Here is a 20,628-nt window from a genome sequence, read left to right as displayed (position 1 = left end):
AAGCTAAAGAGAGCTTTCCTTCCCTCTTCCCCTTTATAGAGTCCTGAGCTTCACTCAGGAGGAACAGCATAGATCACTTACATAACTCTGAAACAATTTCTGAGGTCAGAGTCAAACTGATTGGCTTAGATTTAGGTTTTCTTCCTTGAACTCATCCTAATTTCAAAGGGGACGGGAATATACCAGTTGACTTCGGTGTGACTGATCTCTGTAAATGTTGTGCCTGCAACTTAGGGGAAGATGGGTGGAACAGGTGACGGGAAGGCAGCTGTAATTTTCATTTTATGCTGGAACATTCTCTAACTGCATAAAATCATTTGACCAGGAGGTGATGAAGCTGTTGCCTTGGCCTCCTTAGCATCACAGCTCAGTGAGCTGAGAGCACGTAGAAGCACATGGTCCCACTCCTGTTCACTTGTCAGACCCTCCCTGCCTTTGAGTCACATCAATGTCATGTTCAGAACTGCTGTTAAAGAAATCCCATTTGACAAAGCAAGGAAAAACAGACACTACAAAGGGACTTTGAACTTGGCTCTTCTGATCCATTGGGGAGTGGCAAGAGGATAGTCACCGGCTTTGTGAATGTTTGAGGTCACGATCGTCTATGCATCTGTCTGTGAGAGCCTATTTCTTACTTTGGGTAAATTCAGGCTTTTGTCTAAGAAAATAGGCTTCCTATCTGAGGCTATGTACACTTCCTTAGGACGAATGTCTGCCTCTGTTTTTCAGAGTTGACACAGAATTTAATAATGTAGCCTCTTCTGCCAAGACTTTTATTAATTGTTTTCCACTACAAGTCGATGAAGCGTGTCAGGGTCATTGTCCTCACTTTGCAGTTGAAAAACTAAGGACAGAGGGTTAAGCAATCGCCTATGACCACACGTCAAAGCAGGGATGGAGTTAGCGTTAGAAGCCATTTTCCTGGAATCTTGGCTCAGTGCTTTCTTTAAAAAGAATATTGAATGTTTCAAACAAAAAGAAGGAGCAGATCATAAAGTACAAACACTGGGGACCCCATCACTCAGTCTCAGAAATTTTGTAAGAAACAACTATTTATAGACAGAGTAGAAGCCCCCTTTGTACCTTTTATGGTTCCTATCCCTCACCTTCCCTTCTCTGAGAAAATCAGTACCTTGAATTTGGTGCTTTATGTTCTCATACATATTTTTCCTGCATAGGTATGTATCCATAAAAATGTGGTACAGTTTTGTACATTTAACTTTATATTGCTGCTATTATCTTGTATGAATCTTTTTTTTTTTTTTTTGCTCCATAGTTTTTAGTATATATCTGTTGATATATACAGCACGTTTATTCATTTGGCCTATTATATAATATTTCTTGTCAGGGATATATATATATACACACACACACACATACATACACATACACACACACGCACACACACACACATATACCTGACAGTTTTTCTGTTCTCTTTATGATCATTTAAATTTCTTGCTGCTGTTTAATTATAAGCGATAGGGCAATGAACATTCTTATACCTTTCAACTTCTGGTTACTTTCTTGAACTCCACCTGAAAAAAAAAGAATGCTCTTATGGAGGTTGGTATAGAGAGTCAATTGTTCTGTCTAAATTTGGTGCTAGAGAAGTGCCAGAGTGAGTAGCAAAAGCAAGATTTATTGGCTTTATTTACATTGTAGGAAACTCATTCTAAGTCTAAAGCCATGTTCCTTGTATGCCATGATTTTCAGTTGGTATATCAGGATCGATCATTATATCTTGAAATTTCACCTAGTAATGCACAGTAATAGTCTTTATTAATGCTACTACTTTCCAGAACTGGACCTGAATTTCTACAGCCTGCAGGATTTTTGTCAGGTTGAAAACAATTGGCAGCAGCCAGGGTGTTGGACTGATAGGGGTGTGCTCTGAATAAGCAAGTTCCATCATTACAAAAATAGAAGCAGTGGCTGAAATTTTAAAAACATCAAGATGACCTTCTTCTAAAAAGCATGCCATGGGGAGAAGGGGTGAAATTTCTGTCGGATATCATTTCTGTGTATCTGATAGCACTATCTTTATGGGGTAGAAATGTGCAAAAGATGGCCATTTGCTCAACTTATTTTTAGGAACCTTACAGTCTGTTTTAAATGGCTGTTTAAAAAATCTCCATCTCAACTATGAAACTAAATTATTTTGAAAATTTATTATGCTTTGTTCTGGAGTCTCAGAATTTTCAAGAAGCTGGTCCACTGTGTTAATACTAGATTGCTTTTTTGTACCACCAGTTGTGAAGACGCTAACGCAGATTTGAGGGAAATTACTGGCATAGGAGTTGGGAGACTGGATTTTTGACTTGACTCCCTCTGACTGTGAACCTTGTGAAAAAGTCACCTAAGCAACTTGGCCATGGAGTTGCCCTTAATCAGTGCTTTGCAAGTTTTTTGTGTTGACCTTATAGGTGTGAAATCAATTTGGTGGGTTGGGACCAACACTCAAAAGAAAGCTTGATGGAATAGAACAAAATATATTCAGGGTGCAGTGTACTCTCTAAGGGTAAATATTATTTTATAAAAGTGTTGTTGCAGAAGGGTGAATGTGTATGCACACCTGCTGTGGGACATTAAAGAAAGTAAAATTCTTATTCTGTATTGCTTTAAAAAAATGTTTGAAAGTGTTTTGTACCAGGTGACTTCAGAAAGTGTCTTGAGGGCCTCTCAGAAATGATATTGTCCATATTTAAAATTTACCAGGTGCTTCCATTTTTGAGGATGAAGCTCAGATATCCCAGAATAGCAGAACAGGCCCTTCCTAATTCTTGCCTCTGGGACCATGCCCTCCAAGGACATGGTGAACTGCAAGCTCCCTGCTTCTACAGTACTGCCTCGTCAGTCCATGTCTTTGCTGACATGTTTCTTTTGGCCTCAAATGCTCTCTGTAGACAAAGCATTACCTTTAATAGAAACCTTTCCACATCCAACCATTCTTTAGAAAACTGACCAATCCTTTTCTTAGGCCCCCATACCTGTACTGGCTTGTATCATAGTCCACAGTACACTTTACTGCAGTTAATAATGGTTTAAAAATCAATCCCACCCTACTAGACTGTGGAGACCTAGAGAGCAGGTCTTTGTTTTTTTCCCTTTTGTTAAACATATTTACTCTGTTCTCCCTTGCTCTTAAAACCACTGTATTATTTTAAAACAATACATATCTATTTTAAAGGTCCCAAATGACATAAAAAATGCAGTTGAAAAATCACCCTAAATCCCAACAACCTAAAGATGGACACTGTTAGTATCTAAACGGATATCTAGCTCTGCCTACATTCAAATAGAAAGAGAGGTAAACATGTACACACGTGCACACTCACATGTTACACAGATTCATTTACTAATATGACCATTTTTTCCTTTCAGCAATGTCAAGGGCACTTTCTGTATTAATAACATATTTGTACACAATTTAAAATTGCTGCTTAGAGTTCTAATTCAGGGACTGTTTCGGGTTTTGTTTTGGTTGCCATTTATGAACATTAGGAGCAGTGCTGGTAGACCTGACTTACTTCTCGTGTGCTCCAAGTATCAATTAGAAGACACCCTTGTTGTCCTTACTTTCTTTGATGAGCTGTAGAGTCTTGAGTTGGTTTTGCAACTGTCTTCAAGGCATTCTCCATTATACCGCCTTCCCTTTATTCTTGGGCCATGTCCTGTTAAAATCTCTCTGTATTAGATAGTCTCCTACCTAGCAATGCGATATCTTTAGTCAAAGCTTCTCTTTCTTAAGAGAGTCATCTATAGTTAACATATTAAGGATTTGATTTTTGACAGTTTTCCCATTTCGGAACCAGTAAAGTGGAATCATGCATATATTTGTATGAACATTTTGAATCTCACCTTCCTAATACAGGGTATGAATCTAGATTGTACCTGACTTTCTTCTAGTCTGTGGTCATGGAATTCAAGATGATAGATGATTGTTTTCTATGGACAGTTCCGTTTTACCAATCACGTCCACTCTTTCGAAGATACAGATTGCTAGTACAGTTTACTAGGATATTTCCTCTACTCTTTGGAGCTAAAGTCAAGAACTACTCAGAAATATTATTTTAATAAAGTTAAACATCTGGTACAATTTTGGAAGGTGCCAAGCTTCATTATGATTAAAGCTTATTTGTGTAATTTTTTGTGATCTGATTCAGGAATGTATCATGGATTTATTTCTTCAGTGTGCCTGGATACCCTAGATGTAGTTCATACTGTTCTTATGTATTTTCTCCTGTTTTTAGCCTCAATTAAAGCTCTGAGGAATTCTTCATCCCTCAGTTTATGGATTCCACAGTAGAGTGTATTTTCATACCATACGGTGCTGTTGCAACTACTCTCTTACAAAGGCTTTTTGTTTTCATCACTGTATTCTAGTCTTGAATTCCATCTCACCGAGTCTCAGAGACACTTGTGTCATAATGTGCATTGCCTTAGATTTTAATATAAACCATACGACATTTGTTACCCAAGCTCTAGTTATTAGTATGTAGAGATCTGGGCAGTCAGTCATTGCCTGCTCCCTCCCCAGTTGTCCTATATAATTAACTATCGCCTCTTGTGTTGTTCCTCTTTCCATCCATACCCTTGCTTCTTAACCGAAGTTATTCGCAACCAGGATAGATTTTGCCCTTAAGGAACACTTGGCAACAACTGGAGATATTTTTGGTTGTCACAGCGAGAAGGCTTCTAAATGATGCTGCTTAACATCCTACAATGCAGAACATAGGCCCACTCCCCACAACAAAATGTTATCCAGCCCAAAATGTCAGTATTGTCTAGATTGAGGAATCTTGCTCTATAGAAGCTGACTTCATGTGTTTTAGCTGAACTTTCAAATTCCACGTCTGAGATATTCAGTTTGATAGAGTCCCACGATTCAGACTAGCTGCTCAGTAGGAAAAAGTGGAAAGTTGTATTTCACGTTGTACACTTTGGTTGAAGTGAGGCAGCTATCGTCGTGAAAGACGTTTCCCTTCTTAGTATTTTATGACCAAGTGGCATCACCACAGTTACACACCACAGGGAATAAGGGGGACTGAGGCATATTTCTAAGTGGAGAGTAAAACTGGAAGGATTAATAAGTGTGATTATCCTCAGATACTCTCTGCTCCAACTGGCATTTGTTGTTGCAGAAATTGCATTTGCAAACATTAAAGAAAACTCCATGGGCTGCTTAGTACTAACATGGTTTCCTTTTTTTTTTTTTTCCTCTGTTCTTTTTTTTTTCAGACATTTCACATTTTCAAGAACAAAATGATTTAAAAGGATTATTAGAAAATCTCCATCAAAATATCCAAGCCAAAAAGAGGAAGAATGTAGAAATTATGTGGCTGGCTGCAACGGTGAGCCCTCTCCCATCTTGTTCCCTGTCACCTTAATGATCAGTGAGCACTACTGGGTCTCTGCTATGTAGAGACTTGACCGCTGCACTTTGGGTTACCAGATGTCACTCTCCATTATCCAGGAAATTGGGCATCTAGTCTGTCAATAGACTAGAATACAAGATGGAAGAAGATAAATTCAACTAGAAAGAATCTTACTCATTGGCTTTTCTTATAAATTCAGGATGTGTTTGATACTTTGAGGTTAAAATTAAGTCTCAGTGATTTTCTTGATCTCACATGTTGCAATGTCAATCACTGGTATCAGTCAGGGTTTGGAAGTGCTTCTCTACAGACATGTGGTTTCAAAGAATGTGGTTATGAGATCTCAGACTCACAGCCTCAGTCAGGCTCCTGGACATATTGTTAAATTAATGAGCTTGTAAATGCATTGGTTACTTTAGATATTGGCATAGAGTTTATCCCTGATGGATTGCTCTTGGGGTAATGAGCTATATTTTGTATGATGCTTTCTCATTTAATGGCTCTCTCAAGGTAGACAATCTACCTGCTTTCCCACTTCAGGTTTCTATAAGATTGAAAGAGAAAAATTTTGCCTGTAGTTTTCTAAGCTCTTGTCTGGCAACTGTTCAGGAATAGCTCACATGAACTTACGAATTTTGTTAAACATTCAGACCCAGAGATCCTTTCACTAGGAAAGGATCTTTTCATCAGGGAAGGCACACATTGGATATCTTTATGATGAGTGCCGTATTTGTAGTTACTGCCCCATGTTGCTCATGTAATTTGGAGTTCACAGTGGAGCTTCTCACATATTCTGTTCATTCTCTATCAATAGTGTTTAAAACAAAACCTTCCCCTCTACTGCCAGCCCTTCAGTTGTAATCCAATATGACTTACTCTCTTCTGGGAAAAGAAATGGATAATTTACCATGAGTCTATATAAAATAATTTACCAAGAGCAAGGCAGAGGAAAGCTACTTCAGTTTCCCTTCATGCCCTCTTGGAGCCCCAGGGAAGAACATCAAAGGTAACAGCATGAAACATTGCTTTCAGACAGCTCATTTACACTGGTCCCACTTAGCACCATGAAGGTTAGCATTACATGAAGGTTATTTATAATAGTTCTTTCTCCAGTGTGGCAGCCCTTTATATTTTCAAGATTTGCTATGGTTGCTAATTCTCACAAAAAATTTCACAAAGGTAGGTTGTAAGTTATTTTTGCTACATTGCTAATAACATGATAGCACAAAAGTAGTTGGATCATTTACCAAGTCTATCTGACAGCTTAGGAAAGTAGACATATGCTGTTATATACATATCATATGATTATATAAATTGGTAAATGAAGGATGCACAGGGGTAACCACAAATGAATATTTTCTCTAGTCTATATAGTTATTCCCTTTTGAACATATAAAAATTTTTCCCATAAATTTCTGAAAGTTTTTTTGAAATATATATTTCAACCAAGTAAGTATGGCTTACTCACAGCTTACTATTGAATGCATAATTGCCTGCCTTGATAAACATACAGCACTTACAGTGTACAATTTTGGCTTTCTGTAGTAATATTGATTATTATTATTAATACCATGTCTGTAAGCTAATACATGAGTTTTGGTATCCTTTTTGTAAACCAAGGACGTTAATAATACTGTTAAAAATGAAGAAATATAGAAATTCCCTTTGACGTTTTCCAAAACTCTTTTTAAAAAAATTTTTTTTTAATCAGTTGCTGTTCCTTTTTTTTCTTTTGTTTAGGTTTTTTTTGTGGGGGAGGGGTAGGTAATTAGGTTTTATTTATTTATTTTAGTGGAGGTACCGGGGATTGAACCCAAAGCCTCATGCACACTAAGCATGCACTCTACCACTTGAGCTATACCCTCCCCTACCCCAGAAAACTTTTATTTCTGTCTCTATTTAATTTTCCTCTCTTCTTTAAATCTGTTAATGAAATACTGCTTTTGTTAATATCTTACATTTTAATTGAAAAATGGAAGGCTGTTTGGTTTTTATCTTGAATGAATTTAAACAAATAAAAGTGAGAATTTCAAAAGACCAAATGCCAATCAGGTATGTTAAATTAAGCTCATATAGTTCAAAACGAGTTGTAGAAATACAGAAACCAGGACCCCACCTATTTGCTGTAATGGAATTGCCCTTGCTTTTTTTTTATTTTAAATTTGTAACATGAAATATCTTTGCAGGATGGTTGCATATAATTGTGACCATACATTTCAAAGAATATCCATTCTTTTTACATTTCATTTCTTGTAAGTGGCCATTGAGGTCTATATTTTATTACTATAAATATAGTCAAGCCTTTGTTATTTTATATTAAATTTTGAAATACTGTTTATTTGAAAGCATTAGAGTTTCATAGAGGAAAAAATATAATATGGTGAAATCATGCTCTCATATGTCTTTAATCATTTACATTGGAAATAGTGAAAAAGTACCTTAGGTCTAATAAGGACTTGAAAAGCCTAAGGTAAGTATCAAAATCACAATTAAATCATGGTTAAAAACCCTTGATAAACTGTATTATTATATTCTCTCTTCAAAGCAGGCAAGTGTTAAGTCCTCCTTGTTGGCAGATAATAAAGCAGGTCTTATGATATCATATTAGATGGATTTTAAGTGCATGTTGATTAACATTGTTGATGCTAAAGATGCTTATTGGTATCTCATATCAGAGCATTACTATGGGCTTGGGTAAAGAATGGAATGATTCACCTGTTAACCATAAAGCAGTGAGACCGTAAATTATTGCCACTCAGAGATTCTTCTCCTGGCTTACATCAGAATAACAAAAAGAAGTAATTACAGAGAGAAACAGAAAAGGACCAGATGTTAAAGACTTGGTCCTTGTTAGGTAGACTTATATTAGCATCCTGGCTCTGCTCTGTTGTGCACAAGTCACTTAACCTATCCAAACCTCCATTTCCTCATCCGTAAAATGAGATTAATATACCTTCCTCCAGGGTTCATGTGCAATTAAATTAAAAAAGCAAATCTATATGACATTTATTAGCATTGTACAGTAGATATGCAATTAACATCGGCCATTTTTGGTGTCTTTATTCTTATTAGTTGCATTGATGAGTGGTTTCCTTGTCTGCTGCACTTGGCACCATGTGGATGTTTGAAATCTCATAACATACAACCGAGACTAGCAAAGGTGTTTTAAATGTACAATAAGAAGATTACTAGCTATTTAAGATTCCAATCAAATGACTGATCCAGGAAAGAGAGATTATTTTTTCCCCCTTCACTATTAAGGTATTGCTTCTGAACTGTGATTGTTACTTATTATCCCCTGCGGCTCTGGTCCCCTCTCCTGGGGCACTGCTGCCTCTGCTGGATATCTACTGTCTCATATGGCTTCAACAGCCCCACACCTCACAAAGAGCTAAATAAATTAAATGGATTCCACCAGCTTTTGAAATGAAAAGGTAATGTTTTTACATTCCAGAGGGCAGAGTGAACCAACTGACTACTGTAAATTAGCATGAGTTTGGTGGGTTTAGACAAGAAGTGATTAAGGGACTCCAGCACTTTAGAGTGATCTACAAATAAACAGTAAGCTGTTTATATGTCTGTTACAGATTTGTCGCAAACTAAATGGCATTCGTTTCACCTGTTGTAAAAGTGCCAAAGACAGGACGTCGATGTCGGTGACGCTGGAACAGTGCTCCATCTTGAGGGATGAGCACCAGTTACACAAGGACTTCTTCATCCGAGCACTGGACTGTATGAGAAGGTACCCCACGTATCTTCAACTTTCTTTCTTTTAAGGTCATTTTAAGGTTTAGGTTTTTTTTTCCCCCAAAAATACATATTTTGCTGGAGGACTAAACATTTAGTAGCAACAGTGCATTTCCATGGCTTAGAGCTCATGACATGAAAGATAAAATAATTTTAAATATTCCCTCTACTTATTACAGGGAATAAAAAAGAATGTGGCCGGATCTTGGTAATCTGCATGTAGGATAGAGTTCCTTAGCTCATTTAGACCCAGTTAAAGGGCTCTGGTCCTTTTGTTTATAACACTTCAAGGGCACCGTTCATTTACGTGCGTGTAGTTATGTATATGCACGAAATAAAACTAAGTCGTTATCCAAACAAAGCAACTATCCAAAAAATTACAGCTAACAAGCAATCTTCCTGTGGGCGTGCAGGGTCTCTGGGTCACTAACCTCTTTCCTAAAATCGTTCTCACGTCACATCACTCAGACTAAAGATGGGAGGACTCTGATCCTTTAAAACAGGAAATTAATGTCGTTACTCTGCCGACATTTAACGTGCTACGCCGGAAGTCATGTTTCTTGATTCATTTCCACTGTAATTAAATCTAGTCTGAGCCATAATAGGAAGGAAAGAGTGCCTCATCCACAACGCCTGTCAGCAAGGACACACGTTAATTAAAAACTTAAGCGAAACGGTCTCTTTGCTGCAGAGACTGACTCAGAAGCATGACAGGATACACGGGACAGGCTCCCTGTCCTCAGAAGGGAATGTCATGAGATGCTCCGGAGAGGGCTGCTTCTTATCTGGCATGTCATTAGCTCCCACCTTTCTTTTAACTGCTGCAGTCCTTCCATGGCGACAGTGACGCTTGCCTGCGCTCCTTCTCCACTGTGTGTTTTCCGCACTAATGAGAAGGTTCTGAAGTCCTCTTTTTCACCTCATTTCATGTCTCTTGGCGTTTTCATTGTTCGGTCAGTGGAGTTCTATCATAACCTTTCGATCAGTGTCTGAGGATGCCTCCGAGGCCTGACATGAGCATCTCAGCCATATGAAACACATTTGCTTGTTATCAAACACTTCTTCGTAATTAATCTCTCAGCACTCACAGGGAAGACTCAGAATCTGAGTATGAAATCCAGTGTGCATTTAAAAAGTATAAATGCCACTGTGGACAGAACAAAGATGCAGGGTGACAAGGGCAGAAGCACAGGATATTAGAGAGCAGAGACCCTGAGGACTAAAATGATTCGACCAACATCAAGGACCTGGAAGGTGAAACTGGTACATGTTAATTTAAGCAGGGGTAAGAGAGTTTCCTTGAATGAGCCAGGTAATTCTTTCAGATTGGTAAATAAAGGGTGTATCTGTCATATACACATTGAACTGTGAAACTACATATTTTGGTATTGCATAAAGGTGGTGTGGAATTGACGTTATATGTACAACACATTTGCTGATGACAGAACATTTTTGAGGGTTCATATTTGGATTGTAAAATAAAGTAAGGCACTAGAAATTTAACCCCAAAACTCTAAAACACTAAAACCTTAACTTCTGTATCCCCACTACTCTGGTTTTATATATGTATTTTATACACACACACACACACACACACACATATATATTTTATATATGTGTGTAAAATATATATATATAAATATATATATTTTATATATATAAATATATATAAAATATATATATTACATATACCTTTTTCGGTAAATTTCAAATCTGTCAAACTTATCCTTTGGTTTTGTGTATATATAAAGGCTGTCTGAGAATGTGAGGGTTTGTGTGTGTGCGCATGCGTGTGTGTATGCATGTGTTTAAGGGAAATATGATGTGTTATTTTCTTGAATTCAACTGCTGTCCTTTCCCTCTGTAGGTACTGTCTTACATCACAAGGGCATAGGTTTATACACTCTGGCAACAGGGCAGAGTAGATGAAAGGCTGGGGCCTGGGCATCAGCTGACCTGAGATTGAATCCAGGCTATGTGCCACTTACTAGCCAAGAGGAAGTTAATCTCACCTTGCCTCCTAGTACCTTAGGCAAGTCAGTCAACCTCTTAGTGCCTCAGTTTCCTTGTGTGTAAACAGATGTGCTAATAATAGTGGCTCTTAGGAATGTTTTGAGGATTAAATGAATTGATACGTGTAGAGTGGTTAGAACAATGTTTGAGACACACTAATCACTATACAACATTTGTTAAAAAAATAAATATCAAAGGTCATGATCTTCCTGATACAATAAAATCTAGGCAATTATGAGCCTCATAATTTTTGTGGATATATTAGGACACACAGTTTGACTCCAACACCTCATATTAAAATAAAGTCTGCCGCCGAATCTTGTAAATAAGGTTTCAAATGCAGTGTTTTATCTATTTAAGAAAACAAGCTCTTTAAATAGCACTTTTAAAATGTGTTTACAAATGCTGTGCTAGTTACGGATGGATTGCATTCATTAAAGTCAGCCTGGATAGGTTTCCTAGAAATGTTTTTATGTTAATGTGTATCCTTGTATACCTGTACAAATAATCATAGAATTTGAGATCAAGGAATCAGCTTAGAAATTCAGTCAAACCTGTTTTGCCTTGTTCACTGTATGAATAATGAAGCTGAGCTCCGCAGAGTGTTCTTACTCAGAGGCTACTGGAGCTCACGCTAGAACACAGATGCCTTAGTTGTGCTTTAACGTTATTTTCTTTGTACCAGATAAAACAAACTCACTTACAGTTACTTCATTATGTATTTGACTACTTCAAATTTGTTAGTTAAAGTATGGTTTGTCATAAAAACCACGTACGTTTAGAAATTTGAGACTGTGTGCAAGACCAGAGTGGTCTGCCCAAATCCTGAGACCTTGAAGAGCAAACTCTAGTTCGAGAATGAACTCTTTAATTTCAACCATATCTGTCGTGTTCTCCGTTGTAACTGGGCACTGAGCACACTGTCTGGTCTAAGCTGAGATAAATATAAATAGTACTTGAATAAATGAAGAATGGTCCAAATAGGAATTCATTCTGCCGCTTTATGCTTTTCAGAACCGGGGAGCAACTTGCTCATCTTTCTGTAGAATTATGTTTCCAGTTTTGTCCTGAGACAGGTAGTTTGGTTCTTACTTTTATGTCTGTCTTGTTTCCTAGGGTTGCACTTGGGTCTCTGTAGTGTAGTCAGTGATCAGCCACAAGTTGTGCTCAAACAGCTCAATCCAGTGTGGCTTCCAGCCTCTGCTGATGGAGCCCTGTGTGGATTGGGGAACATATTTAAATTCAGGAGTTTTCGTATTTGCCCTGCCTTTTATTTCCACCAGGCCCTGTTAGGTCCTACTGGTCAGCCGAGGATGTGTGGGAGTTGATCAAAGCCCTCGTGGCTCTGTCATGTCCAGGATCTCATTTCCGGCTGCATTTATGGCTAGTCCACTGGCCTGGGGAGTGGCCCCATGTGGGAGTGCAATTTTAGACCTGCTGTGAGGTTGGCGGCCATCAGCATTTGTTTGCCTCAAAGGACACTAGTGCTTCTGACAATGCCTAGATGTGAGATTTTTCCACTTTCCACTTCAAATGGGGTCAGACCCTCAGGCTGCAAAGTTGCCGGTTTCCATGGCAGCCCCTCCCTGGTAGAGGCTGAACAGAGATAGGCAGGGGTGGGAGCAGCCCCAGGCAGGAAGACCATAGACTCCCCCTCTTCTTACCCACCAGTCCTCAGTTTTCCAGGAAGAAACTCTTCTCCATTAGTTGCTCAACTTTGGCTGGTTACTGGGTTCCTAAAATGATTGGTTTTGACAATGTTGTCCAGTGCCCTAGTTTTTTGGAGAGGAGGAGGATTTGCAAAGCTCTTTGCTCTGCCATCTGAGAGGAGGCCCCACCCTCCAGATGGTGACCTTTAAATGCACATCGGAGCTGCTTCTGGGGCATTTAAAAACTATGTATATTTGGACCCCATGCAGTTTATCCTTGATATCTGAGGGGATCCAGGAATGCAGAATTTTTATAAACTTTACAGATATTCTGGGATATAACCCTGGATTAAAAAAAAAGTTAATGTTTTAGAAGAGTTCCGATTTTATATTTTAAATGTACATAGATATTTGGAAATAAGCAAGTGAAATTATTGCCCAGTTGTGACATATTTTTAAGCAAAAGTTCCAGAAGATGAAAATGAAAGTTTTGGAGAGGTTTTGATATAAATTCATAAACAAAGAGGTCACAAAGAATCTACCTTAACTCACAGTCTGAATCTAACTGTCAATCAAAATTTTAGAAACAGACCTGATTGAAATAAAAAGGTGTTTATTTGGGGCCTGTTTGAGCTGCAGCCTGGGAAACACAGATTCAACAAGCACTTGAATTGTGTTCCACCAAACTCCAAAATGGGAGAGAGAGTCTTAGAAAGGCAATGTAGACTGGAGAAAAATGCACAACCTAAAAGTTGAGAGTTATGTTTTATTCGGTGGACTTTCTGAGGACTTGAGCCCAGGAGGCAGTCTCTTAGAGACTGCTTCAAAGGGGTAGGGGAGGAGCCAGGATATATAGGACTTTTTGCAACAAAGACCAGGTAGTTGGAACATCAAAAAACTACCCTTAATTAAAGAAAACCAGGTATCCCAAGTTAAGGAATTTAGTGCTTTTCTATGTATGGGAAGATGCAAGAGTCTGGGCTGATTGAAATCATTCCTTTGATATGCACCTGGCTGTCTAGGGCCAGTATTCTGCTTCTTTTCGATCCTGAATTCCCTCAAGGTGCACCACAGCAGGTGGCAGCAGAGGCTGGGTTGCCATGCTAGTCTCCATTCTAAGTTCCCTCCAGTCCCCCAGGGGCAGCGGTAGTGGCTAATGACTTGATGGCCACAGCAGCCTTTGTTTACTGATATGGTGGGCAATATTTTTCATTCACAGCAAAAACCACAAGGTAACAGTTCATTGCATGAGTTGTTTATCAAGAATTATAATTGGAGCTGGCAAGAAATAAGGGTGCTTGTTAAGAAAAAATTGGTTGGAATCTGAAATGGTTGCATAGTTACAAGGGGAGACCATGAGACCATAAGGTAGCAGTTGGCAGAAGTTGTTCTGAACACAGCTAGGGTGTCCTTGGGTCTGGTACAGTCCAAAGAAAGTTCAGGTTCTTAGTGGTGCAGAGATGTGTCTGAGACCAGGTCCTCAGTGGTCGCCTGACTCCATTTTTGTACGACTGCACCGTGATCACTCCATTATAATTTAACTAGTCATCGCACCATTTGTAGAGTTTTCAAGCATTTTAAACTCTTTCTTTTCCTCTATTCAGTATTATTTACAGCTTCATGCTCCTAACACGTGCCGCTGGTACAATCTGTTTTACTGAAATGGCACAAGGTACTCTTCAGATTAGGAAGTTGGCAAGGCGTCTGGGTGGATCTGACTTTGCAAGGAACTCTTAGTGATTGCGTCTGTTCTAAGACCAACACAGTGATGCTCAAAGAAGTTCTAGGTCCCGCAGACTAGGTTCTGGGATGGAGCCAGAGTTGAGAACCACATAACTAAAATCTGCCTCATATAAACCAGCCACCCTGCAGTAATTGGTTTTAGTGGTATTGCAGTAAGACTACAAGCCTGATATGTCTACCTTTCTTTGAGTTTTGAAGTGTATGCATATCACCCAATTCTCCCTTGATCATGTGTAGCAGAGATTTACAAAATGGTGGCTGAATAATGGGTAGATTTTTATTTTTTAAAAAAGAAAGGGAGAATGAAAGCAGTGTCAGCACTCAATTGTTTCTTACGGAATCACTATTGAATGCTAAGAGCCATCTTCTTCCAGTGCATTTGCAATAAAGCATTTTTAGTGGGGACTTACAAACCTATACTTGATTAATAGATGATTAAGATTAGATTTAAAAATACAAAATTTGACTGGATTATAGAATGTTATGTTTTATCAAAAAAATAATTGTGTTTGGAAATTCAATGGCCACTAAAGGTAAATTAAAAAGAAAAATTCCAGTGCTCTGTAATTTTCCCTTAAGAGAGAACTACAGGATTATGTGTGTGTGCCGTGTACCAATCTGACACCATATTGCTAAGTTGCCTGTCTGCAACTTTTATTTTCCTTATGCTACGTCACTCTGCAATCTGTCGTTCTATAATGGCTCTTTAAAATTAAAATAGTTGCTATGCCATTAGTAAGATTAAGTGGGGTATGTTTCAGCATACAGTCTATTTATCACTCTTAAGATACAGAGTTTTAATCATTCTATTTTAGTAAATATTTAATTCACAAGAGAGAGATTAAAAGGCCCATCAGCCTTATTGAGTTTTATTATCTTGTTGAATGTCAGTATTCTCAGCATGAAATTTATACGTCGGGGAGCATAACTTATGAAGTGTTCTGCTTTAGAAATAAGTGACCTTAATCAACTGATGTCAGTATAGATTCTGTTTCTCATGACTTAACACCTTTGTGGGGTTCATTTTGAGTTACGTAGTTCATTTGTGTTCGAATGGAAAAATGTCTCCCTTCCTTAGTCTTGTTTCCTACTGTGGCTTTTGTTTGTTCGTCCGTTTTACTTTTGTTTGATTGTACTAGTTGGAGAAGAGCTCCCATTGTTTCATATTATCCCCTTTCAAATATTAAAGTGAATAATAAGCACTGCAGACACAGGTGATGGAAGCTCTCGGTTATCTTGTGACTGCTTTAAAGGGATGTGTTTGTGTAGAACAGCACGAGCGGGAACAGCTTCTCTTGTATCACGTAGTGTTCTCTTTCCTTGAGAATTTCAGTGCTGTGCTTCCTGCATTACTTCAGTTCCCATCCGTGACAAATAACAGTAATCAGCCCCTGATGAAGTCACCATCATCTTAGGCTTGCTCATAATTACGTGAAAACTGACCCCCCTCCCCTAAAATGCTGTTACTTCAGCTGATGGTAAGGGTTTAAAAGATACTGCAGAGAGCACACTTCTTTAGAAATCACATTGGAGCAAATATCTCTTACCAAGAGATCCACAGATGAACCACCAGAAAAGAACTGCTCTTACTGGAGAAATCAAAGAATGGTCCTACAGAACAACTTCCAACTTCCTGAACAAAGTGCGTGTGATAATTTTAGGTGACCTTCTTTAAACATTTATGTGTGACAGATTATTTTGCTACCCTAAAAGTAGTGGTTGTGAGATCTGTTTCTTTTCCTGAATTTGTTTCGTATTTAATTTTGTTTTCAAGTGCTAGTGACTTGAGACCCTGTGAGTATGGAGCTGGTCATTCAGAGCAGTTACCAACTTAGACACATCTTTCCAAATAAGTCACTTCTTTTAATTCTTCAAAGTATTAACTGAGGACCTAGCCATATAAGTGTATGGTATAGATGGGGTATTTTAAATTTAATTTAATGAAATGAAATATAAACAAATCTAATTTAGATAAGTAGAGTTAACTTCTGCCATAAACATGGATTTTGAAAGTCAAGAGGACCTGGGATTAAATTCTTATTCTAGCAATTATTTTCTGTGCAGCTTTTAAGTTAGTTAATTTCCAGGCTTCAGTTTCCTCATCTGCAAACCAGAGTTAATGAGCTCTCTCTCTGTCCTGTAGATCTTGTGTCAAATGAGATCACCTGTTTGGATTCTCTATGCGCAGTCGATATTGGGTGCTCTGCTTAATAAATGTTACCCTTGCTCTTGGTTGGGACTTTCCCCATCCCTACCTTTCCTGCTTATCTTTTCCCATCCCATGTTTCTCTAGAACTACTTCTTCTGAGACTCCTGAAATTAAGGAATTTCCCTAGTGCTCAAGATCTTAGAAGAAAAGTCCTAGGATTAATACTTGTTTTCTAAAAGGCTTAGACTCCCTCAGTGACAGGGCTGGAAGGTTTGGATGTCCTACAGCCCTGCTAATAGCATCAGGGGAATCTAGGAGCAGGCTGAGCATGGAATAAGAGGTTAATGCTCATCAGTGGTCCCCAGACTGCGGTGTCTCGGCACTCAGCCAGTGCAACTTGTGACTGTCCAACTCTTGAATGGCCACAGACTTCATTAGTGATTTCAGATATCCAGAAGTAACAAGCCAGGACCCTCACCTCAGGAGATGACCTGGCAAATATATCATTAGCAGAAATATGGCACTGTCATATTCATAGTTAAATGTAGACATTTATTGGGTTTCTACTATGTCAGAGCACCATGCTAAACAAAGGGTAAACTTTATAACATAAACTTATGATAATAGCAACTAATAGCCAATGAGGTCTTGTTGTGCACTAAGAATTACATTAAACATTCTACACGAGGGACCTTTACTAATCCCCATAACGAGAATATGAGATATATGATGTCACATGCTTAAAACTATTACTATTAGGGTGGATCAGAGGAGAAAAGGAATCATTGTGGGTTGGGGTAGTCCTGAGGGAGGTAGGATTTGAACTGTGTCTTGAAGATGAGTATAATTTAAGGTAAGTAGTAGGGAAGAGTTAGGAGTTGGTGGCTGAGAATATGTAAGTGGTTAAGGCTGAGTATTATTTATTAATTCATCACATTTGTTAAGTGTTTGTTTACAAACTGGTCCCATGGTGTGTGTCACATTCAGCAACTCATATTGTTCAGCTGACATCATGTTTTTGAGATCTATGTTCATATATAAGATCTAGTTCTCACTTTTTTGATAGCCATATAATATTCTTCTGTATGATAAGGCCACACTTTATCTATTCCCCAACTGAATTTTAGGTTGTTTCCAATATTTTGGTACCATAAGCAATAGTGTAATAGACATGTTCACATGTATAAATTTGAAGATACATAAACTTATTGGTCGGGTGGCTGATATTGATATTGTCAACTTTCCTAGATGCTACGAGATTGCCCATCAGGGTAGCTATGCTAATTTATATCCCACAGGCCATGCACATGTGCTCCCATTTTTCCACATGCCCCAATGTTTGTACTATAAAAGTTTACCAATTTAATGGGTACAAAGTGATATCTTGGTTTAATTTGTATTTTCCCAATGATAAGTGATACTGAATATCTTTGTCAACACTGATTGGCCATCCCAGTTTCCACTTTTGGCAACTGATCTTTATTGTCCCATATACTGAGGGGTTTGCATATAATTATGACTTTTAAAAAGGGTTCCAGCATTTATGAAGCACTGGTTTACTATGTTTAAGTCAAGTTCTAGAAAAGAGGGGTTCAGAAGTGATAGTCTTTAAAAAATATTTTTATTTGTTTTGTTTCTTTTCTTTAAAAATGAAAGCACAAGTGAAACAGGACAGAGGAGTCTCTTGGGTTTGGAAAGAGAAATACACCGTGTTTTGACAGAAGCCTGTGACATAATCTGAGACTTTTTAGAGCTCCATTTTTGACAAGGGAAGGAAACTTCCAGCTGAGACACAGACAAAAACCTATAGGCTGTTAGGGAGATGATTGATGCCTTTGCATTTGGAAAAACAAGGTGTAGCAGGAACCAGTCCTAGAAAAGGCTTGTTCTCATTAAAGAAGTCAGAGGTGCAGGCAACCCAGGCCTGCGTGATAGGTGGAGACCGGGTATGCGAAAACCCAGCAAGTTCATTTACGCGCCTGGAAGGTTGAGGGGCAAGACGCAAAGAAGTGAGTGGTGTAGCCTCATAGAACATGTTAAACTTGAATGCTGTGTTCAGAGAGAGAATCAACTCAGAATTAAACACATGGATATGGAACAAATATCACAGTTCTATCCCAGATCGCATTTGCTTTTAAAGTTTACCACTTTGTTAAGACATTCAGTTTCCACATAATAATCTTCCCAAATCTCAGTCATTCATTTAATCACCCAATTTTTTTTTCCACAACTGTCATGTGAACAATCATTCATTTTAACTTTGTTCTGGGCAGGGATATCCATGAAGTCATACACTTGTTATGTTTGTTATGTTTGTCCTAACACACGTGAGAATAAATCAAAAACTATTAAAATTGTCAGCATACCACGTAAAAATTCTTGCCTTCATCAAAGTGCTTACTATACTCAGGTAAACACTGTCATTAAAGGGTTTCAACCCTGCTTCTAACCTGAATTCTGGTTGTGGTGCTCCAGTCTCTAACCCAAGGTAACAAATTGAAAGTCCTACTGGGAGGCCCTAGAGTTTATGGAAAAGCAACCAAAATATTGCAGACTTTCCTCCTGATCAGAAGATTCACAGATGACAGAGAAGTTCAAATGCCCAAGATGATACACTTATACCTGGGGACAATGGTCTCACGTCCTATAGGCGAAAATATATTGTGCACAATTACACCCCATTCTCTTCCATTTAGGGAGCCCGTCAGAATTCGTGTGAGTGTGAGCAACATCATTTTAGGGATCAAAAGTAATTTATAAACCATATCATTTCCAAAATTGGTAGTTTCCCAGTGGTGCTTCTCAAGTATTACAGCATTGTTTCCGGGGAGTCACTACCCTGAACCCTCTAAAAGTGAAGCCCTCTCAGGGAGGGCAGGATGTCATGTGAAATAAGTACAGTCCGCAGCTTAAGATGGTTTGACTTTTAGGATTCGGGGGTTTTTCGATGATGTGAAAGGGATACACATTCAGTAGAAAGTGTGCTCTGCTTTTTGAACTTTGCTCTTTTCCCGGGGCTAGTGACACGCAGTACACAGACTCTCTCGTGCTGCCGGGCAGCGGCAGCCGCGGTTCCATGCCGCCACGGAATCCTGAGGGGGAACCGCTGACAACCGTTCTGGTTTTCGCGTTCAGTACAGTATTAACTTACGAGAGACAGTCAAGGCTGTGTTATTACATAAGCTCTGTGTTAGGGGATTTTTGTGCAACTGTAGGTTAGTAAGTGTTCTGAGCAGGTAGTAAATGCATTTTTGACTTATAATATTATGAACTTCAAATGAGTAATATGTGTTCTGAGCACTTCAAATGGATAGAATTCTTTAAGATTTTTTTCTTTTTTAATCTAGTGGCCTCATTCCTAGTTCAGTTTTATGACATAACCCTTGCATTTACTATTTCTTACTTTCCATTCTTGATATCTTACTCGATTTTATGTATCCATTTAAACTGCCTTAAATTCATTTTAAAACAAGGCATGGTGTAAATACTTCAGAATAAAAATCACATAAAATATTCCGTACCTGCTGTGCTCAAGGCTCTTTCTAAATCTGCTCTTAGCACTGGTCAAATCAGGTTGAATAATACTAACCTATAGTTTTCTTCAAATTGCAAAAAAAAAAAAAAAAAAAAAAAAACTAGTCTGACATATAAAAATCTGAATGTCTGTCTTCTTAACTATTTGAGAAGATAATGGCATTATATTTTTGTGTGCTTCAGAGTTTGCAAATCACCTTGACTGCTCTCTTGCTCTGGATAATAATAAGAGTACAGTAGGTATCATCTGTTGTGCTGTTTCTCTTCCCTAATTTAATTTTATAACATAAATTCAGAGATGGAATCTTTATAACAGATAGTTTTATTTGATTTTGTGATAAAGATTTTTTTTCTCTTGGGAAGACTAAAACAAAAGTGAGAAAAAGGCATATTACAGCTGTCAAGAGATACTATT

General features: G+C 38.2%; 1 protein-coding gene across 1 annotated transcript in view; it reads left to right on the top strand.

The window, feature by feature from the left end:
• The window catches only part of INPP4B (inositol polyphosphate-4-phosphatase type II B), a 643,844-nt gene that overhangs the window by 593,882 nt on the left and 29,334 nt on the right, over positions 1-20,628 (top strand). The window contains exons 26-27 of the mRNA XM_032464080.1: positions 5,242-5,354; positions 8,966-9,120. Of these exons, the coding sequence (XP_032319971.1) occupies positions 5,242-5,354; positions 8,966-9,120 (268 nt within the window). The remainder of the gene's footprint in view (positions 1-5,241; positions 5,355-8,965; positions 9,121-20,628) is intronic.

This window comes from Camelus ferus, chromosome 2 (genome assembly GCF_009834535.1).
Source record: "Camelus ferus isolate YT-003-E chromosome 2, BCGSAC_Cfer_1.0, whole genome shotgun sequence".
Lineage (NCBI taxonomy): Eukaryota > Metazoa > Chordata > Mammalia > Artiodactyla > Camelidae > Camelus > Camelus ferus.
This window is presented reverse-complemented; position numbering and strand designations above follow the sequence as displayed.